At 43.2% G+C, this 12,153-nt stretch overlaps 1 protein-coding gene across 1 annotated transcript in view; it reads left to right on the top strand.

Annotated features, from left to right (window-relative positions):
• LOC129509485 (core histone macro-H2A.2) overlaps positions 1-12,153 on the top strand; it is a 48,635-nt gene that overhangs the window by 23,567 nt on the left and 12,915 nt on the right. The window contains exon 3 of the mRNA XM_055325043.1: positions 11,549-11,655. Coding sequence (XP_055181018.1) covers positions 11,549-11,655 — 107 coding nt within the window. The remainder of the gene's footprint in view (positions 1-11,548; positions 11,656-12,153) is intronic.

The raw sequence follows: 12,153 nt of genomic DNA, 5'->3' as shown, positions 1-12,153 counted from the left end.
ATAACCAGGTTCGCAACCCTGGGTTTTTCTTAAGTTGATTGATTTAAAATCCTGATGACGAGGCTCACCTCCAGAGATTCTGGGGAAATGTTCTGGGCATCAGGATTTTTTAAAGCTCTCTCCCAAGTGATTTTGATGGCAGCCAGAGTGGGGATTTAGTTGGAGGAAATAGGTAGATTCTTTTTTTTTTTTTTTAAGATTTTCTTTATTCATTAGAGACACAAAGAGAGACACAGAGATATAGAAGGAGAAGCAGACTCCCTGCGGGGAGCCTGATGTGAGACTCAATCGCGGGATCCCAGGGTCACAACCTGAGCCAAAGGCAGCAGGTTCAACCACTGAGCCACCCAGGCATCCCTGGAATTAGGTAGATTCTGATGGAAGATTGAGGTGGGGGAGATATTAAGGTGGGGTAGGAATGAGGGTGAAGACCCAGAGTTTAGAGGAAGTGTGTGGGCCCCTTCCAGAACCTGGAGCAGAGCTGGGGAATGGGAGGGGATGAGAGATGAGATGGGGAGTGGGCAGGCAGGTCTTTGAAGGCCATGATGAAAATGTATATGATATGCACACACAGGTACACACACACACACATGCTAGGGAGAAGCATAGAAGGGAGGAGGTGACCTCTGGGGGATATCACTTGGGCCTTAGGTGAACAGTTAGCAGGAAGCAAGATCAGAGTCCAGGAAACCAGTGGGGGCTGTTTTTGTGTCACTTTTGAGAATCAATAGTGGCCAGTTCAGGGGTTGCAGAGGGGATGATGAGAAGAAATGGGCAAATTGGGGAAATATCTGGAGGACGAGAGTCAGCTCCTCCCAATGATGGGTTGGATGGGAGGAAGGGCATCAAAGAAAGCATGAACCTTTCAGCCTTGGGCTGGCCACTTTCTTTCAAGCCAAGCTGCCATGTTGAGGAGTGGAGATGAGGACTCCACTCTAAGAGGATTGGAGAATTTACCTAAGGAGTCTGACCAAGAAGAGGAAAGTAGAAGACACATGAGAATGGTGCCTGTAGCTGAAGCAGGAAACAATGGGGCGGAAATAGGGTGCAGGGTGAAGGGCTCAGTGGGGAGCCCATAGGGTTTAGGTCTCTGAGAGGTGCCCTGGAGGACAAATTCTGGCTCTGCCACTTATCAGCTGAGGACTGTAAGGTATGTTGCTTTACCCTCATAGCGTCAAGATGAGAATTACATAAGACAATGAATGAAAGGTGCTTGGCACCACTTGGGACACATGTTAGCAACTCATCCCTAAGGGAATTGTTTTTTAGTGAAGCCCTACTAGGCGTGCCTGGAGCCAGAGGGGAGCTGTGGGCTGGAGATACAGATGGGGGGCATCGTGGGCAGACTGCTGTAAAGGCCAAGTGAGCGAGTGAGGTACCCAGAGAGAGTGTGGCAACAAGACTGGGGAGCCCAGGACCAGTCCAAACAGCACCTGCATGCACATGTTTCTGGGCCAAGCAGGGGGAATGTGTGGCAAGGCAGGCTGAGGAGGGCAACAGAGGTTAATGAGGAGAGGCTCATGGAGAGTCAGTGTCTGGGAAATGAAGGAAAGGTGACTGTCACCCATGATGCCAATAAACCCAGACAAGGACTACAAATCTAGCTACCTCAAGGTCATGGTGACCCTGAGGAGGACAGTGTGGGTGCTCAAAGCCAAACTGCAGTGGGTTGAGGAGCTGGAGATGTGAACAGGAGGCAAAGGGCGTGGGGACTCTCTTAGGGAGTCTGGCTCAGAAGAAGGCAAAAGAGAGGTTGGCAGCTGGTGGTGTGGCAGATGGGAGAGGGTGTGACATAGAAGAGGCTTGAGCCCTGGGGTCCTCACATTCAATCTTCAGCTTCCCTAACCAGACCTAAACTTTACCATTTGCTTCCTCTATGGATGTGGGCTACAAACCACAGTTGTGTGTCAACAACACCTGGGACTTTTTTTTTTTTAAGATTTATTTATGTATTTGTGATAGACATAGAGAGAGAGAGAGAGAGAGAGAGAGAGGCAGAGAGAGAAGCAGGCTCCATGCCGGGAGCCCAACGTGGGACTTGATCCCGGGACTCCAGGATTGTGCCCTGGGCCAAAGGCAGGCACTAAACCGCTGAACCACCCAGGGATCCCCTACACCTGGGACTTTCAAGCCAATTGAAATCACTGGTGTTTTTTTTTTATTATAGTCCCCTTGTTAAAGATACATAGAAATATCATTAGGCTGATCATTACTTCAAAATCACAGTAGTTATTAGATCTATCACTAGATCTTGTTATTTAATGTGTTCATAAAGCAGCACACAGACTACTATATTCCATATTTTTTAATACTTTGAAAATTACATTCCAGTGAATTGGTTTTCTTTGTCATCCTATGTATTTTATATTATGCATTTAAAACTTTATCCTGGCACTCATTAAGATAGCTATAAAAGAACTACAATTGTTGGTGACGATGTAGAGAATTGAAAACCTGGTGCATTGCTGGGAGGCAGGTAAATTGATATAGTTGCTGTGGAAAACAGTTTGTGGTTCCTCAAAAAGTTTAACATAGAGGTAAACCAAGAAATCAAAGAAGAAATAAACAAGAACATGGAACAAATGAAAATGAAAATACAACATCCAAAACCTTTGGGAAGCAGCAAAAGCAGTCCTGAGAGGGAAGTTCATAGCAATACAGGCCTACCACAGGAAATAAGAAAAATTTCAAATAAACAGCCTAACCTTACACCTACAGGCACTTGAAAAAGAACAAACAAAACCAAAACCAAAGCAGAAGGAAGGAAATAATAAAAATTAGAGCAGAAATAAATGATATAAAAACTTAAAAACAAAACAAAACAAAAAAAAAAACGAGCAGCCCTGGTGGCTCAGCGGTTTAGCGCCACCTTCAGCCCAGGGCGTGATCCTGGAGACCTGGGATCAAGTCCTACGTCAGGCTCCCTGCATGGAGCCTGCTTCTCTGTCTGCCTGTGTCTCTGCCTCTCTCCATCTCTTTCTGTGTCTCTCATGAATAAATAAATAAAAGCTTTAAAAAAATAAAACTTTATTTTATTATGAATATAATATAATATTATGAAAAACTACATGCCAACAAATTGGACAACCTAGAATAAAAGGATAAATTCCTAGAAACCTCTAACCTTCCAAAACTGAAGCAGGAAGAAATAGAAACTTTGAATAGAACAATTGCCGGCAAAGAAATTGAAGTTGATCAAAATTGAAGTGATCAAAAAACTCCCAGCAAACAAAAGTCCAGGACCAGACTGCCTCTCAGGCAAATTCTACCAAACATTTAAGGAGTTAATGCCTATTATTTTCAAACTATTCCAGAAAATATAAGAGGAAAGAAAACTTCCAAATTCATTCCATGAGGCCAGCATTACCCCGATACCAAAACCAGATAAAGACACCACAAAAAAAAAAAAAAAAAAGAGAGAGAGAACTAAAGGCCAATATCTCTGATAACCATAGATGCAAAATTCCTCAACAAAATACTAGAAAACCAATCCAATAGTACATGAAAAAAAGCATTCCCTATGACCAAGTAGAATTATTCCCAGAATGCAAGGGTGGTTCAATATTTACAAAACAATCAACGCGATACATTGCATAAGTCTGAGAAGGAATAAGAACCATATGACCATTTCAGTAGATGCCTAAGAAGCATTTGATTAAAATGTAACATCCATTAATGATATTAAAAAAAAAAAAACCTCAAAGAGGTAAGTTTAGAGGGAACATACCTCACTATAATAAAATCCTTCTATGAAAAATCCACAGGGAATATTATACTCAGTAGGGGAAAAGCTGAGAGGTTTTCTCTATGGTCAAGAACAAGACAAGGATGTCCACTCACCATTTTTATTCAATATAGTAGTAGAAGTCCTAGATACAGCAATCAGTCAACAAAAAGAAATGAAGGGCATCCAGACTGGTCAGGAAGAAGTAAAACTATTTGCACTATTTGCAGATAACATGTCATTCTATATAGAAAACCCTCAAGACTCCACAAAAAAAAAAAACTACTAGAACTGATCAAGAATTCAGTAAGGTCACAGCATACAAAATCAATGTACAAAAATCTGTTGAATTTCTAGACACTAATAATGAAGCAGCAGAAAGAGAAATTAAGAAAACAATCCCATTTTCAATTGCACCAAAAATAATAAAGTACCTTTGAATAAACTTAACCAAGGAGGTGAAAGGCCTGTATTCTGAAAAGTATAAAACATTGATGAAGGAAATTGAAGATGACAAAAAGAAATGGATTGGAAGAAAAATATTGTTAAAATGCCTATACTTCCCAAAGCAGTCTCTAGATTTATTGCAAACTCTATCAAAATACCAACAGCATTTTTCACCAACCTGGAACAAACAACCCTAAAATCTATATGGAACCACAGAAGACCCCGAATAACCAAAGCGATCTTGAAAAAGAAAAACAAAACGGGAGCATCACAATTCCAGACTTCAAGTTATACTACAAAACTGTAGTAATCAAAACCACATGTTACTGGCAGAAAAATAGACACATAGATCAATGGAACAGAATAGAAAACCCAGAAATGAACCCAGAATCATATGGTCAATCTTCGACAAAACAGGAAAGAATATCCAATGGGAAAAAGACAATCTACAACAAATGATGTTGGGAAAACTGGACAGCAACATGCAAAAGAATGAACCTAGACCACTTTCTTATGCCATACACAAAAAATAAATTCAAATGGATTAAAGACCTAAAAGTAGGACTTGAAACCATAAACATTCTTGAAGAGAGCACAGGCAAAAATTTACCTAAAATATGTCATAGCAACATTTTTCTAGATATGTCTCCTGATGAAATAAAAGCAAAATTAAACTATTGGGACTACATCAAAATACAGTGCTTCTGGGATATCTGGGTAGATCAGTTGGTTGAGTGTCCAACTACTGATTTAGGCCCAGGTCATGCTATCTGGGCCCTGAGGGAGCCCAGCATCAGCTCTGCACTTATCGAGGAATGTGCTTGAGATTCTCGTTCTCCCTCTCTCCCTCTCTCCTTCCCCCATCCCATGCATACGTGCACTCGCTTGCGCACGCTCTCTCTCTCTCCCTCTTTCTAAAATAAATAAATCTTTTTAAATAAAATTTAAAAATGAAAAGCTTCTGCACAGCAAAGGAAACAATCGATAAAACTGAAAGACCAGCTACTGAATGGGAGAAGATATTTGCAAATGACATATCCCATAAAGAATTAGTATCCAACATATATACAACAAACCAATAGTCCAATTTAAAAATGGGCAGAAGACATGAACAGAAATTTCTCCAAAGAAGACATCAAGATGGCCAATAAACACATGAAAAGATACTCAACAGCACTCATCATCAGGGAAATGCAAATTAAAATTATGATGAGATATCACCTCATACCTGTCAGGATGACTGAAATCAAAAACACAAGAAACAGCAGGTGTTGGCAAGGATGTGGAGAAAAAGGAACCCTTGTGTGCTGTTGGTGTGAATGCAAGCTGGTCCAGCTATTCTGGAAAACAGTATGGAGATTCCTCAAAAATTAAAAAAGAACTACTCAAGATGCCTAGGTGGCTCAGTGGTTGACAGTCTGCCTTTGGCTCAGGGTGTGATCCCAGGATCCTGGGATCGAGTCCCACATCAGGTTCCTTGCAGGGAGCCTGCCTCTCCCTCTGCCTATGTCTCTGCCCCTCTCTCTGTGTCTCTCATGAATAAATAAATAAAATCTTTTTTTAAAAATAAAAAAGAATTATTCTACAATCCAGCAATTGTACTGAGTATTTACCCCCAAAAAATTTAAAAACACAAATTCAAAGGGATACATGCCCCCTATGTTTATTGCATCATTCACAATAGCCAAATTATGGAACAGCCCAAGTATCTATCGATAGATGAATAGATAAAGATATGGGGTACATGGAGATTAAGGAGTACACTTGTCGTACACTGGGTGATATACGGAAGTGTTGAATTACTATATTGTGCACCTGAAACTAATACTAAAACTATATTGGAATTAAAATAAAATGCTTAACTTAAAAAAAAGTTAAACATGATTATCATATGACCCAGCAATTCCACTCCTAGGTACATGCCCAAAATAATAGAAATCAGAGACTTAAACAGATATTTATATACAAATATTCATGCAACATTATACATACAAAGTAGCCAAAAATGGAAACAACCCAAGTATCCAACAGATGAACTGGTAAACAAAACGTGGTGCAACAAAATGTGCAACAGAATGTTACTCAGCCCTAAAAAGGAAGGAAGTTCTGACACCTGCTCCACACGGCTGAGCCTTGGAAGACTTTTTTGCAAAGTGAGATTGAAAAAAGCCAGACGTAATAAGACAAATGTGCATGATTCCACTTTGATGCAGTGTCAGAGTAGTGAAATTTATAGAGATAGAGCATGGAGAGACAGTTGTAGGGTGTGGGGGTGGGTTGGGCATGATAGTTTAATGGGCATGGAGCTTCCATTTAAGAGGAGGAAGCGCTGGAGATGGATGGTGGGGATGGTTGCACAATACTGGGAACGTAATCGATGCCACTGAGTCATTCACTTAGAAATGGCAAATTTCATGTTATGTGTACTTTATCCCAATAAAAAAAAAAAAAATCTTTATTCTGAGAACAGGTCCATAGGCCTCACCAGACTACCAAAGGTGTCCTGGCACCGACAAGGGTGTAGCATCCCTGGCAGAGGGAGAGCAGCTGAAGATGCTGGAGACAAGGGGCCCCATCAGGGAAGTGGGGACCCTGGGGCCTCCAGAGCTGGCTGGAGGCTCTGGTCCAGGGGGGTAGGTCACTGCTCTGGCTCCCAGAGGCACATACCACAGCGCCCCCTGTTGGCACATCAGCCTCTGGCCGACACCCTCCTCCTACACATACAGCATCACCTTCGCTGTCTCTCCTCATAAAACAGTTTTTAAGTCTCACCATTCAGCTCTCATCTCCTGCCCTGGTCTCAACAGCAGACAGTGCTCTTCACCCCCGAAGGCGCCCTGGGATTCTCCCGCTGATGTCCTGGGAGCTGCTGGGCCTGGGCGGGGGATGTCCCATGCCCAGCTCACTTCTCCCCTGAGGTTCATGCGGACGCTCCCCCTCCGTGCCTTGGGAAGTGAACCTTGGGCCACAGGCGTGGCCAGTAAGCGAAGGATAGGGGCTACTTAACTAAAAAAGAAAACTGCACAAATATTCAGCTGCTCTGGGTGAGACAGAGCAGTCGGCCCGATTTCCCTGGGCTGGCTGCCGGGCTGGGCCCAGGCTCACACATCACCATGGTGTTAGAGCCACGCAGTGTTTCTAGTCACAGGAAAAGAGGAGGAGGTTGCACAGTCTGGTGGCAGACACATGTTGAACTGCTCATCTAGAACATCCCTTCCACCTGAGACATCCCCAGGCCTCCCAGGATGGACCTTCATACCTGAAGTTGTCGATCTGTAAACATTGACCCAGTTCACATCTCCGACAGAAGTGACAGAGAAGGGACTGAAAGAGTAAGCCCCCAATTCTGGAAAATAGTTTTGTTTTTGCCAACAAAAGATAAAGCATAAATGTAAGATGTTGAAAATGAATAATTTAAATCATTTTTGTAGTGAGAAAATGTTCTGTAACATATTTCTAACTGCCAGGACAAACAGGTCTTTAAAAAAAGCTTGACTCTCATGGCACCTTAAGTCATTGTGTCACATAGAAACCCATCATTTACATCATTTCCAGACAATATGGTCTATCCGTTTAACAACAAGCATTTCTTTATCTAATGATTTTCATTTATTGCATTTGTGTTTTAAAAAGAGCATTTTGCCAGCCAAGGCCACATGTGTGGTTGTGCAGGTTGTATACTGTGCAAGGACACCTGTTGAAGAGAGTATCATTCACATCATAGACCCCGAAGATTTGTATCTTTATTACGAGCATTCCCGGCAGATGGCAGTAAACGGTGTTGTTCTAACGAAATCAGGGAAGTAAAGTGTTTGGCAGAAGGGACATCTAGTCTATACAAAGGTACCTATGGGCCAGCAGAGGCCTTGTTGGCATGCATCTGGAGGAAGACAAAAATGGGGATTGGGAAACCTTTTGAACAGCCATTGCAACTCTCTGGGCTCAAGGAGAAGAGAGCCTGAGCTCAGGGAATGGTAGTAGGTGCGGAGAAGGGGGACAAAGATGTGTGATTCAAGAGGCCAGGGAGGGGGAGGGAGGGAGGATTCCCAGGCCTCTGGGAGGAGCTATATGTGGACAGAGCTGCCACCCCCAAGGAAATGATTTGGATTTGGGGATGTGGTAAATTTTATTTACCTGCAGAACGCCCCAGGTGAGGTTGTCCAGGTGACATCACATCAGGACTGGAGGTGCAGATCGAGTGGCATGGGCAAGTGGGAAGCAAGAGCCATGAATGGAAAGGGTTTCCCTGGGAGACTGCATGGCCTGAGCTGACCGGGGAGGGGGTGCCCCAGACCCCTGGGGATTTCATCACCTCGTGGGCAAGTGGGTGAGGAAGCAGGGGCTGAGGAAGGAGACAGTCTTGAAGGGGTGGCCACTCCACACCCTCTGTCCCGACCCTACAGTTACTGTGCTACTTTCCGGCTCCTGTTGGGGGGGGGGGGACAGCCAATGTTGGCTTAGATTGTGGACAAAATGAGAGGACACAACGCTTCCAAGATTATGTGTCTGCTGAGCTTTCCAACATCCGTTTTGGCTACAGAATCCTTTTTTTTTTTTTTTTTTTTTTAACGACCAGAGTCTAAGCTGTATTCCAGATGGTTCCTATTGCTGGAAGTGTGACTTCCGAGAATATAGAAGTCTATAGACTTCCATGGATGTCTCCACCGCTTGACAGAATTATAATCTTCTTACAAAATGTGCTGTAGAAACCCATTTTTCCTGTCGACTGCCAATAGGAGGATAACTGTGTTCTCGAGATCAAACCACCCGAGAATGTAACGAATGTTTATAGTTCATGCACGTATGTGGGTCATAATGACATTTGGAAATATTAATAATAATGAATGTTATTTCAGACATTTAAACCGTGAAGTCCACGTCCCGAGGAATGTTCCGGCCAAATATCCAACAGAGAAGTCCTTGGTCTAGATTTTCGGCTGTGTGTTGAGAAGCTTTTCTCTTTCTAGAACACAAGGCTACCTCTGCTTTTGTGCTAGGGCACAGAATCGAGGTTTTTCTCTCCTATAACTGATTTTGGAAGGCCTAGTCCAGGAGCCTGGGTGCGTGCTGGCTGGGCCTCACCTACCTGCTTCGCGTGGGGCCACCTGTGGAGTCACTGCCCCAAGGCTTTGGCCCTCCTGCCTCGATTCCAGCGGAGTGTCCGTCTGTGACTCCAATGTCTGTGCATCTTCTTTCTGTCAGGCTAAAAATAACCCGGCCTCAGGGGTTCCCGAAGGCCCCAAATCTGTAGGGCTGCCCACTTAGCCCTGCCTCTCCTGCCGACAGCTCATTTGAGGAAGTTGGCAGGATGCTTAGCATCTTCCTCTGAGTGCGGGAGACACAGGCAGGCAAGTGGTAGTCCAAGATGCTAAAATAAGTTCAATTGCTCAGAAGCTTAAGAGTGGGAGGCTCCTTGACCCCCCCCACACACACACACAACCAATCTAGAGAAAGAGGGGAGAGGAGTCCTTCTTCCTCCCTGGTATGGGGACCCCAAGATGTACATCAATAAAAAGCAACTCCTTTTATTGTGCACAATGAGGAGCTACACTTTTTGACCTAGAGTTGGAAAAGCCAGTCTGTTGGTGAAAGCTTTATAATGACATTTCTTTGTGACAAGTATCCTCTCCTAAGGGAAAGAAAGGGTTGGGCAGCAGCCTGAGAGCAGCCAACCAGATGATCTACTGGGGCATGAATTTCAAATACTCCATTCCCGTTTTCCCAACAAGTGTGCTCATACTTCTCAAGCTACCACCATCCCCCAGTCTTTGATTCTGAAAATACGGCCACCATATAAATGGGTTGTTGGTAAACACGATATTCATTGCTTAATAACCTGGAAAAGATGTTGTGAGAATGAATTTGCAGTGATTTAGCACTTTTCATTATGGAAATTCTATATAAATATTTAACTCTAATGCGTATTTTATTCTAATTTTTTGTTAATCACATTTGCTTAGTTAATATGGCATACTTATGCAGTTTTTTTTATTACCATAGATTTTTATGAGTGATGGCAATTTCATGTGCTATTTATTTGAAATTAGGTTGATTGTAAAGACACACAGAACTGCCTGTTAATTTTAGAGCTTAGTATTTATGCCATTGTACCAGCAAATTCCCCCAACACACACACACGCATTTTGCCACCACCACATTATCAGTGAGACAACACATCGCCACATTGTCTCTAGCTTTCTAAGGGAAGGAGTTTTCCTTTAAAGCCTCATTAATACTTTTGAAGGCGGACAAATTTGATTAGCAGAACATCTCTCTGAAATCGGGGGCGAAAGAAAGAGACAGAGGAGGAGGGGGAAAGCAGACAGATGGTATGAACCAATTCTATAGATTTTTTTTAAATTGTGACTAAAAATGATGACATGTAAAATCGTTTCAGGGACATTCCTCTTTACCAGCCCTTTTACATTTACCAGATGACATGTTTGTTAAAGTCAGATCCTGAGGGATAGGTGGAAACCCTCCAAACCCCAAATACCTTCCTTCCAGGCCCTGTAGGTATCCCCATTCCGAATTCACTTTCCAGGTTAAACATTTCCTCACTCCACAGTATGACTTAGTTCTTACCATCCGCTTTGGCATTGAGGGAAGAGGAAAAGGAGATTCTGGAAGGCATCCCAATGGGCCCCAAAGACAGACTCTGCCTATATCACTATTTTCAGAGACAGCCCTGCTCTCCTGAGACGGGAAGAGACTCAGGTCCTGTTAGGGTTCGGTATTGGTCAGAATTAACTGTTCCTGACTGTGGCTTAAACAGGAGAGTTTGCTTCTCTCTCATACAAAGAAGTTATAGACGACAGTCCAGGAGTAAGGACAGCCCAGTTGTGCGCCTCCACCGTCATAAGAGACTCCAGTTCCTTCTATCTTGTTGTTCTTTGGCCAAATTCCAGCCATCATGTCCTCCTCGGTCTGCCAGCAGAAAGGGAAGAAGGGCACAGCCTGCCATTGATGGACACTTCCCAGAAGTGCCCTACAGTATGCCACCCGCCTCTTGTTGGTCAGAATTTAGTCATGTGACCACAGTGATCAACAAGGCAGATTGGGAAATACGCTTCCCTCCTGTGATGATGGGCTCAACCAAAAACTCAGAGGTCCAAATACTAAGGATGATTGGGGAGAATGTTAATGTCAGAGGCCACTAGAAGCTGGCCACGGGATCATAGAACAGGTCTTGCTAAAACATCTTACTCATCTGTAACCTGAGTTCTTTCTCAGCTTTCTGGATTTCTTTCCAGGCCCGGGCATAAAACTTACAAACGAATAAATGTGATCAAATTCAAAGGCCATTTCCAAAGAAAAGCTCTAGGAAGCTCAGACTCCACTCTGTGATTGCCTATTAACTCCCTATTGTGATTTCAGCGGAAATTCTAGAACTGGCTGGGAACGCCGCAAGGGACAACAAGAAGGCCCGGATAGCACCAAGACACATCCTGCTGGCAGTTGCCAATGACGAGGAGCTCAATCAGGTATGTCTGCCTGAAGCATTGCGACAAGCCACAGAATGGGTTTGCCAGACACACTATTACACGTGGACCCGGTTGGCTATAAATCATTCCTGCTACAGTTCCCAAGCATATTAATACAAAAAAAAATTCAGATCATATAAGAGAAGAATAAATTTGATAGCTATGTCATTCAGATAGAAAATTCCCTCTGGAATAGACCCGTTATATATCCTGGGTCTTGCCAGACCTTCTTTTCCTCTCTAAAAGTGAGCTTTGTGTGTGACTAGGGAAGCTGCAGTGCGTAGCTGTTATTCACGGTTTCTTCACCCAAATTTTGCTGACGATTTATTTGATGAGGGCAGAAGAATCTTCTTCATATTATAGAATTAACTCCCAAGTGCAAATGCCTCCCCCAGGAAATGCTAGATGGATGGTAGATAGTATAAGAATTTTTATTCTAATTTTTTTCTTCTCACATTGTGTGTGGCCAACACTCAGTTCTTATTTCCAGTCCATCAT

This window comes from Nyctereutes procyonoides, unplaced genomic scaffold (assembly GCF_905146905.1).
Source record: "Nyctereutes procyonoides isolate TBG_1078 unplaced genomic scaffold, NYPRO_anot_genome, whole genome shotgun sequence".
Taxonomy (NCBI): domain Eukaryota; kingdom Metazoa; phylum Chordata; class Mammalia; order Carnivora; family Canidae; genus Nyctereutes; species Nyctereutes procyonoides.
The sequence above is the reverse complement of the archived record's forward strand: the minus strand, read 5'-3'. Positions and strand labels throughout refer to the sequence as shown.